The sequence below is a fragment of the Oncorhynchus nerka genome, linkage group LG3 (genome assembly GCF_034236695.1).
Source record: "Oncorhynchus nerka isolate Pitt River linkage group LG3, Oner_Uvic_2.0, whole genome shotgun sequence".
NCBI lineage: Eukaryota > Metazoa > Chordata > Actinopteri > Salmoniformes > Salmonidae > Oncorhynchus > Oncorhynchus nerka.
The window spans coordinates 74,954,305-74,969,785 of record NC_088398.1 but is presented as its reverse complement, the minus strand read 5'-3'; the positions used below and the strand labels follow the sequence as shown (position 1 = coordinate 74,969,785).

The 15,481-nt window shown below is 42.0% G+C and overlaps 1 protein-coding gene across 3 annotated transcripts in view; it reads right to left on the bottom strand.

Moving 5' to 3' along the window:
* The window catches only part of LOC115116727 (diacylglycerol kinase eta-like), a 143,150-nt gene that overhangs the window by 24,299 nt on the left and 103,370 nt on the right, over positions 1-15,481 (bottom strand). For all 3 annotated transcript variants that reach the window (XM_065015816.1, XM_065015810.1, XM_065015819.1), the window contains 8 exons: positions 15,104-15,203; positions 14,720-15,023; positions 14,098-14,229; positions 9,557-9,691; positions 8,044-8,161; positions 7,798-7,908; positions 7,567-7,663; positions 7,260-7,367 (listed from right to left, as the gene is read on the bottom strand). In XM_065015816.1, the coding sequence (XP_064871888.1) occupies positions 7,260-7,367; positions 7,567-7,663; positions 7,798-7,908; positions 8,044-8,161; positions 9,557-9,691; positions 14,098-14,229; positions 14,720-15,023; positions 15,104-15,203 (1,105 nt within the window). The remainder of the gene's footprint in view (positions 1-7,259; positions 7,368-7,566; positions 7,664-7,797; positions 7,909-8,043; positions 8,162-9,556; positions 9,692-14,097; positions 14,230-14,719; positions 15,024-15,103; positions 15,204-15,481) is intronic.

The following is a 15,481-nucleotide window of genomic DNA, read 5'->3' as shown; positions in this document are numbered from 1 at the left end:
CACACACACACACACACACACACACACACACACACACACACACACACACACACACACACACACACACACACACACACACACACACACACGGGTTAAAACACAATGAACACAGTTACAGTACATTGCTCTAAAGCAGGGCTGCCCAATCCTGGTGCTGAAGGGCAAAAACACATTTCTACCTTGTCCTCACCTGGTGTCCTAAATTATTCCCGTATTAGAACCAGAAGTGTTTCGACCCCCTGGGACCGAAACAAGCTCTGCTTTAGAGCATGTTAATGACACTTATTGTGTGTGTAGGGGGGAATTATTTGTGCATACATTATCCTTATCCTCATCATCACCATCATAACCATCTTAACTATCATCATAATCATCATCACCATCATCCATCATCATCATCATCATCATAACCATCATCATAACCACCATCATCATAACCATCATCATCATCATCATCATAACCACCATCACCATCATCAAAACCACCATCACCATCATCATCATAACCATCATAACCACCATCATCATCATCATCATAACCACCATCACCATCATCATCATAATCATCATCATCATCATCATAACCATCATCATAACCACCATCATCATAACCATCATCATCATAATCATCATCACCATCATCATCATCATCATAACCACCATCACCATCATCATCATAATCATCATCATAACCATCATAACCACCATCACCATCATGACCATCATGTATTAGTAGTTGTAGCAGTAGTTTTATTAGTTGTATTAGTAGTTTTATTAGTTGTATTAGTAGTTGTAGCAGTAGTTTATTAGTTGTATTAGTAGTTTTATTAGTTGTATTAGTAGTTGTAGCAGTAGTTTTATTAGTTGTATTAGTAGTTGTAGCAGTAGTTTATTAGTTGTATTAGTAGTTGTAGCAGTAGTTTATTAGTTGTATTAGTAGTTTTATTAGTAGTTTTTATTAGTTGTATTAGTAGTTGTAGCAGTAGTTTTATTAGTTGTATTAGTAGTTATATTAGTAGTTGTAGCAGTAGTTTTATTAGTTGTATTAGTAGTTGTATCAGTAGTTTATTAGTTGTATTAGTAGTTGTAGCAGTAGTTTATTAGTTGTATTAGTAGTTGTATTAGTTGTATTAGTAGTTGTAGCAGTAGTTTATTAGTTGTATTAGTAGTTGTAGCAGTAGTTTATTAGTTGTATTAGTAGTTTGTTTTATTAGTTGTAGCAGTAGTTTTATTAGTTGTATTAGTAGTTGTAGCAGTAGTTTATTAGTTGTATTAGTAGTTGTAGCAGTAGTTTATTAGTTGTATTAGTAGTTTTATTAGTAGTTTTTATTAGTTGTATTAGTAGTTGTAGCAGTAGTTTATTAGTTGTATTAGTAGTTGTATTAGTTGTATTAGTAGTTTTAGTAGTTTTATTAGTTGTACTAGTAGTTTTATTAGTTGTACTAGTAGTTGTATTAGTAGTTGTAGCAGTCGTTTTTAGTAGTTGTAGCAGTAGTTTTTATTAGTTGTATTAGTAGTTTTATTAGTTGTATTAGTAGTTTTATTAGTAGTTTTATTAGTTGTATTAGTAGTTTATATTAGTTGTATTAGTAGTTTTATTAGTTGTACTAGTAGTTGTATTAGTAGTTGTAGCAGTAGTTTTTAGTAGTTGTAGCAGTAGTTTTTAGTAGTTGTATTAGTAGTTTTATTAGTTGTATTAGTAGTTTATATTAGTTGTATTAGTAGTTGTATTACTAGTTATATTAGTTGTATTAGTAGTTGTAGCAGTAGTTTTTTTTGGGACAGTCTTGAAAACAAAATGGTGCATCTCAAGAGATTTCATCCTGCAAACTGTCTAATAAATAACCATCATCACAACCATCATCATCATTACCATAACCATAGTTATCACCATCATTATCATTACCATAACCATAGTCATCATCATAATCATCACCATCATCATTACCATCATCATTACCATAACCATAGTCATCACAATCATTCCCCTCATCACAACCATCATCTACATTACCATAACCATAGTCATCACCATCATTGCCACCATCATTACCATAACCATAGTCATCATCATCATTACCATAACCATAGTCATCACAGTCATTACCATCATCACAACCATCCTCATCATTACCATAACATAGTCATCCTCATCATTACCATTAACATTACCATAACCATAGTCATCATCAATCTCCCTCCATTGAAAACTGTCTTCTGACATTTTATTCACCTCCAAATCGTCTAGTGAGAACAGGGGAGGTTAGAGTTTAGATTAGAGACTCTGGAGTGAAAGGTTCCTCTGACTTGATATTGATCTCTCTGTCCACACTGTCCATGATTAGGTCAAGGTAATGATGAATCAGACATCATTGTACTACAACATTCCTCTGCTCTGATCCACTCATAAATGCCTCTTTAAAGCAGATCTGTACTAGTTAGCTCCATGCACGTCAAAGGCTCAGAGAGGCTGTGATCTATTGTACTGTAGTTTAGAGTAATAGCACTAGGTGAAGCCCTACTCACAATAACACACCCTTCATTGAGTCCTATGTGATATCAAATAAAATAAAATACAATTGTATTTGTCAAATGCATTGAATACAACAGGTGTACAGTGAAATGCTTACTTACAAGCCCTTAACCAACAATGCAGTTAAATATTTAATGAAAATAAAACATAAAAATAATAATAATAACAAATAAAAGTAACAAATAATAAGTAAAATAACCACTATCATTATTTTGGATAGTTAGAATAATATAATAGTTTGATTAAAACGAATTCCCAAATAATCCTGTTTACACAGACACATCTGAAATCAGGCTACCAGCTGGCCGGTGTGTTTACGGACATATTCAATCAATCCCTATACCAGTCTGCTGTTCCCACATGCTTCAAGAGGGCCACCATTGTTCCTGTTCCCAAGAAAGCTAAGGTAACTGAGCTAAACGACTACCGCCCCGTAGCACTCACTTCCGTCATCATGAAGTGCTTTGAGAGACTAGTCAAGGACCATATAACCTCCACCCTACCTGACACCCTAAACCCACTCCAATTTGCTTACCGCCCAAATAGGTCCACAGACGATGCAATCTCAACCACACTGCACACTGCCCTAACCCATCTGGACAAGAGGAATACCTATGTGAGAATGCTGTTCATCGACTACAGCTCGGCATTCAACACCATAGTACCCTCCAAGCTCGTCATCAAGCTCGAGACCCTGGGTCTCGACCCCGCCCCTGTGCAACTGGACTTCCTGACGGGCCGCCCCCAGGTGGTGAGGGTAGGCAACAACATCTCCTCCCCGCTGATCCTCAACACGGGGGCCCCACAAGGGTAAGTTCTGAGCCCTCTCCTGTACTCCCTGTTCACCCACGACTGCGTGGCCACGCACGCCTCCAACTCAATCGTCAAGTTTGCGGACGACACAACAGTGGTAGGCTTGATTACCAACAACGACGAGACGGCCTACAGGGAGGAGGTGAGGGCCCTCGGAGTGTGGTGTCAGGAAAATAACCTCACACTCAACGTCAACAAAACTAAGGAGATGATTGTGGACTTCAGGAAACAGCAGAGGGAACACCCCCCTATCCACATCGATGGAACAGTAGTGGAGAGGGTAGCAAGTTTTAAGTTCCTCGGCATACACATCACAGACAAACTGAATTGGTCCACTCACACAGACAGCGTCGTGAAGAAGGCGCAGCAGCGCCTCTTCAACCTCAGGAGGCTGAAGAAATTTGGCTTGTCACCAAAAGCACTCACAAACTTCTACAGATGCACAATCGAGAGCATCCTGTTGGGCTGTATCACCGCCTGGTACGGCAACTGCTCCGCCCACAACCGTAAGGCTCTCCAGAGGGTAGTGAGGTCTGCACAACGCATCACCGGGGGCAAACTACCTGCCCTCCAGGACACCTACACCACCCGATGTCACAGGAAGGCCATAAAGATCATCAAGGACATCAACCACCCGAGCCACTGCCTGTTCACCCCGCTATCATCCAGAAGGCGAGGTCAGTACAGGTGCATCAAAGCTGGGACCGAGAGACTGAAAAACAGCTTCTATCTCAAGGCCATCAGACTGTTAAACAGCCACCACTAACATTGAGTGGCTGCTGCCAACACACTGACATTGACACTGACCCAACTCCAGCCACTGTAATAATGGGAATTGATGGGAAATTATGTAAATATATCACTAGCCACTTTAAACAATGCTACCTTATATTATGTTACTTACCCTACATTATTCATCTCATATGCATACGTATATACTGTACTCTATATCATCGACTGCATCCTTATGTAATACATGTATCACTAGCCACTTTAACTATGCCACTTTGTTTACTTTGTCTACATACTCATCTCATATGTATATACTGTACTCAATACCATCTACTGTATGCTGCCCTGTACCATCACTCATTCATATATCCTTATGTACATATTCTTTATCCCCTTACACTGTGTATAAGACAGTAGTTTTGGAATTGTTAGTTAGATTACTTGTTGGTTATTACTGCATTGTCGGAACTAGAAGCACAAGCATTTCGCTACACTCGCACTAACATCTGCTAACCATGTGTATGTGACAAATAAAATTTGATTTGATTTGATTTGATCCAGAAAATCTGGAATCAAAATAAATGTTCTACCACAGCGACCATGTTATTTTTGCCAATACTATTTGATTAGGAGTTCGGACATATACAGTTTGTTTGTGAAAACTATTTCTAACTTTTAGTTTTTACAAATTCACTTCATTCGCCCATAACAGGGAGGCTTGTGTTGCTGGTGCTGGCATATGCACAGATCAAATACACCCCTGGAACTCTGATTAAGATCTTCACATGTCCTAATCATTCTAAAGGTTGCTCAGAAAACCAGGTGCCTTAATCAGGCATATGTTCACTTCGATTATGACCTGACGCCGATTAAGAAAAGCAGAGTAAAGTGTTCACATGACTAATGCCATACTCTGAACAGGCAGTTAACCCACATGACTAATGCCATACTCTGAACAGGCAGTTAACCCACATGACTAATGCCATACTCTGAACAGGCAGTTAACCTACATGACTAATGCCATACTCTGAACAGGCAGTTAACCCACATGACTAATGCCATACTCTGAACAGGCAGTTAACCTACATGACTAATGCCATACTCTGAACAGGCAGTTAACCTACATGACTAATGCCATACTCTGAAGAGGCAGTTAACCTACATGACTAATGCCATACTCTGAACAGACAGTTAACCCACATGACTAATGCCATACTCTGAACAGGCAGTTAACCTACATGACTAATGCCATACTCTGAACAGGCAGTTAACCCACATGACTAATGCCATACTCTGAACAGGCAGTTAACCCACATGACTAATGCCATACTCTGAACAGACAGTTAACCCACATGACTAATGCCATACTCTGAACAGGCAGTTAACCCACATGACTAATGCCATACTCTGAACAGGCAGTTAACCCACATGACTAATGCCATACTCTGAACAGACAGTTAACCCACATGACTAATGCCATACTCTGAACAGGCAGTTAACCCACATGACTAATGCCATACTCTGAACAGGCAGTTAACCTACATGACTAATGCCATACTCTGAACAGGCAGTTAACCCACATGACTAATGCCATACTCTGAACAGGCAGTTAACCCACATGACTAATGCCATACTCTGAACAGGCAGTTAACCCACACGACTAATGCCATACTCTGAACAGGCAGTTAACCCACATGACTAATGCCATACTCTGAACAAGGCAGTTAACCTACATGACTAATGCCATACTCTGAACAGGCAGTTAACCCACTGTTTCTAGGCCGTCATTGAAAATAAGAATTTGTTCTTAACTGACTTGCCTAGTTAAATAAATAAATAAATATAAAATACTCGGCCTTCTGCCGTAATCAGTTTAATATCAAATGATTAGTGTTCATGTAAACGTACTCACTGATATCAATTCAACAGGTTTATTTTCATTGGGGCCAAAATAGTCAGAGGTCTGAAGATGGTTTATAGTTTGAACACAGTTTAAGAAATATGTTTGTGCCTGTGGATTTACTGCAAGTGTACGTGTGCACCTGTGGTGTGTGTGCGCACCTGTGGTGTGTGTGCAGGGAGTAAATGCTGAGGATGATGTGTGTGTGTGCACCTGTGGTGTGTGTGCAGAGAGTAAATGCAGGGGATGATGTGTGTGTGTGCACCTGTGGTGTGTGTGTAGAGAGTAAATGCTGGGGATGATGTGTGTGTGTGTGCACCTGTGGTGTGTGTGCAGAGAGTAAATGCAGGGGATGATGTGTGTGTGTGCACCTGTGGTGTGTGTGCAGAGAGTAAATGCTGGGGATGATGTGTGTGTGTGTGCACCTGTGGTGTGTGTGCAGAGAGTAAATGCAGGGGATGATGTGTGTGTGTGCACCTGTGGTGTGTGTGCAGAGAGTAAATGCAGGGGATGATGTGTGTGTGTGCACCTGTGGTGTGTGTGCAGAGAGTAAATGCAGGGGATGATGTGTGTGTGTGCACCTGTGGTGTGTGTACAGAGAGTAAATGCTGGGGATGATGTGTGTGTGTGCACCTGTGGTGTGTGTGCAGAGAGTAAATGCTGAGGATGATGTGTGTGTGTGCACCTGTGGTGTGTGTGCAGAGAGTAAATGCAGGGGATGATGTGTGTGTGTGCAGAGAGTAAATGCTGAGGATGATGTGTGTGTTGGATCAGTTCCACTGGAAGTCCTCCCAGCAGATGGCTCTGTCCCAGCACAGAAGTTACAACACCACGCCAGAGGTAACCTTTTATCTAACCTTTATTTAACCAGGCAAGTCAGTTTAGAACAAAGTCTTATTTTCAATGACGGCCTCCCCCTGGGATGCTGGCCCAATTGTGCGCTGCCCTATGGGACTCCCAATCATGGCCGGATGTGATACAGGCTGGAATTGAACAAGGGCGTCTGTAGTGATGCCTCAAGCACTGAGATGCAGTGCCTTAGACCGCTGCGCCACTCGGGAGCCCCAACCTCACTGCCCTTGAATTACAACACCACGTCGCACACACAGAGGTAACCTTATGGAACTAGGGGCCTGTCATGCCAAATAGTGTCCCCCTGTCACAAAGTACCAACCAGAGGTGGTATCGTTATGTTTGCCTGTTCTCCTACAACACTGAGCCAGCAGCCACAAAGTACCAACCAGAGTCACACACACACAATTTTGGTAGAATAGCACTCACGTCGTCCTCCTTGGTTCCTCCCCAGAAGTTGGTTCCACCTGCATAGCTGGGGATGTTCAGCACCGCAATGCCCTGAAGGCTGGGCAGGGGGATGTACTGACCGTCACACTGGACGGACACACACACACACACACACACACACACACACACACACACACACACACACACACACACACACACACACACACACACACACACACAGTTAGGCTCTATTACAATATGTCCGCCATTCTATCCACCACAAAACATAGATTTTTCACAGGAATGTCCCTTCCAGTAATTCTAGTTCTATGGTTTCGTCTCTCACCTCCAGTTGAACCTTCTGTTCTAGGTTCTTATAGGTTCTCTGGAGGAGTTCCTTGGTGCCCAGAACCCCATACCATACCCTGTTCTTAGTACGACTCCTAGAGAAGAGGGGGGGTAGTGAGGAAGAGAAAGGAGTGTAATGAGAAAAGGGTGAGAGAATAGAGGAGAGAGAGGAATGAGAGACCAGTGGAGAGGGATGAGGGAGGAGAGGAGAGATAAACCTAGAGCTCACCTGCACTTCTCTGGGTGTTCTTCCCTCTTGTTGTTGAACTCCAATGTGATCTTAGCATCCAGCCCAACGCCAAAGTAGTTGTTCATGACACACTTCTCACTAAAGCCCTCTCTGTGGGGAGATAGAAAGACACAGAGAAGTTCACAAAACTAAAAAAATCTGGTCTGGTCACCAAAAAGGGGCCAGTCTGAAACTTTCTGAATATGGTAGCCTAAAGGTCAGAGCTGAGAGGTCAGAGGGTCTTACAGTGAGTCCAGGTCAGAGTCCAGAAAGGGCGTAGCTCCAAATGGGTCGATATTGGCCAGCAGCATCTTACTGATGATGGAGCTACCAGCTATAGAGGCTGCCAGACCAGCACGCAAACCTGTACAGAGAAACAGTGGTGTTCTTAAAAACTGCTGTGTGTGGTATGTCTACATGTCTCACTCACACAACGTGTGTGTATGTGTGTGTGTATGTGTGTGTGTGTGTGTATGTTTTAGGCTTGGGCAGTATACCGTAAACTGGGCCTTTTGAAAATAGCCACGGGATGGTTTTTCAAAACCATCAATACCATTGAAACGGTTTGAATATTTGTAACTACTTTTTAAATAAATACCTGCAGTCAACTTGTGTGCAATACGTTAGGCGATAAAGAAGATTGCATTCCTCATTTCACACGTCACATTATATTCTATTATGAAGCTTACCAGTAGTCCCCAGTCACAGGGTGTTTACAAGCACACAACAACGAGAGACCGAAGCCTTGTGAGTCACTCACCGTTGTACAGCATGCGCCAGGTCAACTAATTACAGTAATGAATTCACAATTAAAGCTAGATATCTCTTAAACTATTAAGTTAAAGCTGCAATATGTAACTTTCTGGGTGACCCGACCAAATTCACATAGAAATGTGTGTTATAGATCTGTCATTCTCATTGAAAGAAAGTCTAAGAAGCGGTAGATCTGTTCTATGTGCGCTATTTCTATGCTTCCCGTTCTTAAGTTTCGTTTTTTGCGTCTTCGACTCTCGGTTTTGCACTCCAGCTTCAAACAGCTACAATATTTTTGGTTTTTGAAAATATATTTCACAGTGATTTAGATGGTACAATGATTCTCTACACTACACATTGCTTGTTTTGTTACATACACAGAAATTAGGCAAATTATTTGAATTTTAGCAACAGGAAATGGACATTTCTACTGTCTAAAATGTGCTAAGTGCTCTGCAGTTGTGCATTTGGTTTGCTCATTTAGTAGCTATCTATCTAAATCCAGCTTCGCTTGGTAACAGCAGAGAATCCCCTCCTAGATCAAGCTTCCTGCCTAATATTTCTTTTGTAAGAAGCATTTTTGAGTTACTTGTATAAATGTATGAGCTGGGATGTCAGTCCTGTAAATACTTTAGGTCAGAGACTAAAATATGTATGAAATGTTTGCAATGCGCTTGTTTGCATTTAGTTGGAATTCTCTATGGGATTTTACATGTAGAATGTATTTGTTAGCATTGCTAATCGTTATGAAGATATGACAATCTGTGTGTGAGTGTGTGTGTGTGTGTACATGTATCAGGGCAGATGTGTGTGTGCATACGCGTGAGAACGAACCATAGAAGATGAAGTGTGAATGTGAAGTGTGTAGTGTGTATGTGAAGTGTGTATGTGAAGTGCGTATGTGAAGTGCGTATGTGAAGTGTGTATGTGTGTATGTGTGTACAGTATGTGAAATGTGCATGTATGTGTGTATGGCGCCCATGTGTGCATATACCGTAGGATGTACCAGGGCAGATGATACGTGTGTTGAGTACAGGCAGGTTCTCCTTGCTGGTGGTGAAGGGTGTGATGGAGAAAGAGCCACATGATTGGCTGCTGCGACTCACACACCTTTCAGAAGGGGAACAAGGACTCTTAGCCACTAGAGAGAGAGAGACAGAGCAAGAGACATAGACAGAGAGACAGAGACAGCGAGAGAGAGAGAGAGAGAGAGAGTATTAGTACATAGACATACACTATCTATTCTAGTATGTACTAAAGATCACTATCTATTCTAGTATGTACTAAAGATCACTATCTATTCTAGTATGTACTAAAGATCACTATCTATTCTAGTATGTACTAAAGATCACTATCTATTCTAGTATGTACTAAAGATCACTATCTATTCTAGTATGTACTAAAGATCACTATCTATTCTAGTATGTACTAAAGATCACTATATATTCTAGTATGTACTAAAGATCACTATCTATTATAGTATGTACTAAAGATCACTATCTATTCTAGTATGTACTAAAGATCACTATATATTCTAGTATGTACTAAAGATCTAGGGGAGAGTCGATAGAACAAGGGGATTACATCAGAGAGTATATTATTCCTACTGCTCTGAGGCAGGAAGACGATTCCTTGTGAACAGGAAGAGCCCCTGTCCCACAGACAACGACACATCATACAGGACACGGACAAAAACACTTAGGGACAAACACACACTGTGTTTGTAAATACTACACAGTGCTATGTAAATACTACACTGTGCTATGTAAATACTACACTGTGCTATGTAAATACTACACAGTGCTATGTAAATACTACACTGTGCTCTGTAAATACTACACTGTGCTCTGTAAATACTACACTGTGCTCTGTAAATACTACACAGTGCTATGTAAATACTACACTGTGCTATGTAAATACTACGCTGTGCTCTGTAAATACTACACTGTGCTCTGTAAATACTACACTGTGCTCTGTAAATACTACACAGTGCTCTGTAAATACTACACTGTGCTATGTAAATACTACACTGTGCTATGTAAATACTACACTGTGCTATGTAAATACTACACAGTGCTATGTAAATACTACACAGTGCTATGTAAATACTACACTGTGCTATGTAAATACTACACTGTGCTATGTAAATACTACACTGTGCTATGTACATACTACACAGTGCTATGTAAATACTACACAGTGCTATGTAAATACTACACAGTGCTCTGTAAATACTACACTGTGCTCTGTAAATACTACACAGTGCTATGTAAATACTACACTGTGCTATGTAAATACTACACAGTGCTATGTACATACTACACAGTGCTATGTAAATACTACACAGTGCTCTGTAAATACTACACTGTGCTCTGTAAATACTACACAGTGCTATGTAAATACTACACTGTGCTCTGTAAATACTACACAGTGCTATGTACATACTACACAGTGCTATGTAAATACTACACTGTGCTCTGTAAATACTACACTGTGCTATGTAAATACTACACTGTGCTATGTAAATACTACACAGTGCTATGTAAATACTACACAGTGCTATGTAAATACTACACTGTGCTATGTAAATACTACACTGTGCTATGTAAATACTACACTGTGCTATGTAAATACTACACAGTGCTATGTAAATACTACACTGTGCTATGTAAATACTACACAGTGCTATGTAAATACTACACAGTGCTATGTCAATACTACACAGTGCTATGTAAATACTACACTGTGCTATGTAAATACTACACTGTGCTATTTAAATACTACACTGTGCTCTGTAAATACGACAAAGTGCTATGCAATTTTTATTTTATTTTTATTTCACCTTTTTTTAACCAGGTAGGCAAGTTGAGAACAAGTTCTCATTTACAATTGCGACCTGGCCAAGATAAAGCAAAGCAGTTCGACACATACAACAACACATAGTTACACATGGAGTAAAACAAACATATAGTCAATAATACAGTACAAAAATAAGTCTATATACAATGTGACAAGTGAGGTGAGATAAGGGGGGTAAAGCCAAAAAAAAAAGAGAAAAAAAAGAGGCCATGGTGGCGAAGTAAATACAATATAGCAAGTAAAACACTGGAATGGTTGATTTGCAGTGGAAGAAAGTAGAAATACAAATAATGGGGGGCAAAGGAGCAAACACGGACACAAACACTTAGGGACAAACACACACTCTGTGTTTGTAAATACTACACTGTGCTATGCAAATACTACACTGTGCTGTGTAAATACCATGTAGAGATATTCGGCCACTCTTGAAATACCTAATCCAGCTATCCCACTGACTGCACTGTCAATAACAAACTAAACCCAGTATAATTTAATCAGGAGAAATAAAGTTCATGTTTTCCATTTGTAATTCTTCACAAACCCTTTCATTCAATTACAGCAGGGAACATCATGTGTGGGCTTGTCGGACAGAGCCCACGTTCCCTGACACGGTGCAGTTAGTTGGGGACATGTTCCCTGTGACAGGGTGTAGTTAGTTGGGGACATGTTCCCTGTGACAGGGTGTAGTTAGTTGAGGACATGTTCCCTGTGACAGGGTGTAGTTAGTTGAGGACATGTTCCCTGTGACAGGGTGTAGTTAGTTGGGGACATGTTCCCTGTGACAGGGTGTAGTTAGTTGGGGACATGTTCCCTGTGACAGGGTGTAGTTAGTTGGGGACATGTTCCCTGTGACAGGGTGCAGTTAGTTGAGGACATGTTCCCTGTGACAGGGTGTAGTTAGTTGAGGACATGTTCCCTGTGACAGGGTGTAGTTAGTTGGGGACATGTTCCCTGTGACAGGGTGTAGTTAGTTGAGGACATGTTCCCTGTGACAGGGTGCAGTTAGTTGGGGACATGTTCCCTGTGACAGGGTGTAGTTAGATGGGGACATGTTCCCTGTGACAGGGTGTAGTTAGATGGGGACATGTTCCCTGTGACAGGGTGTAGTTGGGGACATGTTCCCTGTGACAGGGTGTAGTTAGTTGAGGACATGTTCCCTGTGACAGGGTGTAGTTAGTTGGGGACATGTTCCCTGTGACAGGGTGTAGTTAGTTGAGGACATGTTCCCTGTGACAGGGTGCAGTTAGTTGGGGACATGTTCCCTGTGACAGGGTGTAGTTAGATGGGGACATGTTCCCTGTGACAGGGTGTAGTTAGTTGAGGACATGTTCCCTGTGACAGGGTGCAGTTAGTTGGGGACATGTTCCCTGTGACAGGGTGTAGTTAGATGGGGACATGTTCCCTGTGACAGGGTGTAGTTAGATGGGGACATGTTCCCTGTGACAGGGTGTAGTTAGTTGGGGACATGTTCCCTGTGACAGGGTGTAGTTAGTTGAGGACATGTTCCCTGTGACAGGGTGTAGTTAGTTGGGGACATGTTCCCTGTGACAGGGTGTAGTTAGTTGAGGACATGTTCCCTGTGACAGGGTGCAGTTAGTTGGGGACATGTTCCCTGTGACAGGGTGTAGTTAGTTGAGGACATGTTCCCTGTGACAGGGTGTAGTTAGTTGAGGACATGTTCCCTGTGACAGGGTGTAGTTAGATGGGGACATGTTCCCTGTGACAGGGTGTAGTTAGATGGGGACATGTTCCCTGTGACAGGGTGTAGTTAGATGGGGACATGTTCCCTGTGACAGGGTGTAGTTAGATGGGGACATGTTCCCTGTGACAGGGTGTAGTTAGATGGGGACATGTTCCCTGTGACAGGGTGTAGTTAGTTGGGGACATGTTCCCTGTGACAGGGTGTAGTTAGATGGGGACATGTTCCCTGTGACAGGGTGCAGTTAGTTGATGATCCACTAGGTGGTGTTGTTATTAATATCCTATGTTTTTTCCTGTAGGATACAACTAACTCTTCTGAATTCAAAATGGGCTATTAGCCCCTACTCCCTAGCACCTACTCCCTAACCCCTACATCCTAGCCCCAATACCCTACCCCCTATTCTCTAGCACCTATTCTCTAGCCCCTACTCCCTACACACTGGGCACAGACGTCATTCAACATCTAGTTTTGATTTAATTTTGCTTGTGAACTAATGTCAATTTAATGTGAAATCAACAAAACATTTCACCAGGTCATTGGATTTATGTTAAAAGTTGGGTGAAAAAAAAATGAAATTCAATCACGTTGATGACTTTTTGCAAATCAAATCAGTTTTCCATGTTGATTCAACGTCATCACAATGAATGTTTTTGTTGAAAGAAAGCAGAATTAATGTTGATTCAATCAGTTTTTTTCAAGTGGGTAGCCACTCTTCTAGATCTTAACAGGATTGGATAGATGGAAGCAAGAGACAGACAGAGAGAGGAGGCAGGCAGGCAGGTAGACAGGCAGACAGACAGACAGACAGACAGACAGAGAGAGGAGGCAGGCAGACAGACAGACAGACAGACAGACAGACAGACAGACAGACAGACAGACAGACAGACAGACAGACAGACAGACAGACAGACAGACAGACAGACAGACAGGCAGACAGACAGACAGGCAGGCAGACAGACAGACAGACAGAGAGGCAGGTGACTCACATGGCAGGATCTCTAGTTCCTTGGTGTCCTCGTCCTTTTCACTGTCCCTGTTGTCCTCCTCTCCCTCCTTCCTGAACTCAAACGTGGATGGCAGCTCCTGCTCCTCCGTGCTGGCATTCTGCTCATCCACCACTAGGGAGAGAGAGAGGGCAGGGAGAGTGAGGAGGAAGAGAGGATGAGGAGAAAAGAGAGAAGAAGGGTAAGAGGGAGAGAAGGATGGGGAGAGGGTGAGAAGGAGAGAGAAAGGGAGGGGGAGAGGGGAGAGAAGGGTCTGAAATTGCACATTACATCTTCATATTATGTGACAAAGTGATTACCAAGTCTTTTTGTAGTTGAACTGTCTGGAGTCCCATTGTATTCTCTCTGAACCAGGCATGAAAGACTCGCCAAAGGCTCTATTCTAGTGTATGTCTGATCTGTTTTGTCATAATGTATTTCTACGTACCTCTCTCTGCCTGATCTGTTATGGTCTATATCTATGTACCTCTCTCTGCCTGTTCCATGATCTGTTATGTTCTATATCTATGTACAGCTCTCTGCCTGTTGCATGATCTATTCTGTTCTATATCTACGTACCTTTCTCTGCCTGTTACATGATCTATTATGTCCTATATCTACGTACCTCTCTCTGCCTGTTGCATAATCTCTCGTACAGCCTTCTTCAGGCTGTTTGCCCGTAGCATCAACTGCTCTTTAGCTCTGAACATCTTGTGTGGCGAACCTCCTCCGTTTTCTCCTCCCTTCTCACTCTCCTCCGCTTCCAGTTTCTCCTTCAGCTCGGTCAACGATTCCTCGCTCACCTCCTCCTCTTCTTCCTCCTCCTCAACGATGGGGGGTGTGGAAAGGCGAGGTGGTGGGGGAAATGACTGGGTTTCTGTGTTGAGGGTCTGAAGGAGCAAATCTAGCTTCTCATTCAGGATGGCACACTGGTGGGGGAGAGGAGTTAATTTAGAGAGTGTGTGTGTGTGTGTGTGTGTGTGTGTGTGTGTGTGTGTGGTGTACTTACTTTGAGAGACATGGTGTCACACTCCTCTGTATTCTCAGTGCTTCTCTCATAGGACTTCCCCACTTTGGCAACAAAGTCCTTTACTGTCTCACACAGGATCCTAGAAGAGAAAGAGAGAGAGAGAGAGAGAGAGAGAGAGAGAGAGAGAGATGTGGGTGAAAGGGAGACTTTGTGCATACTCTCCTTTCCCTCTACCTCACGATACAAAACAACACCACACATCACAAAAAACATATCCTCACCACTTCTACAACCGTATATCCAACCCATCTTCCCCGACATACCATATCTCCTGAAACATCTCCAAACTTTATCATTCTATAGAACTCAAACTCAACCCTAAGGCGCCCAGAGACCATTCCATTAAATAACAGTAAA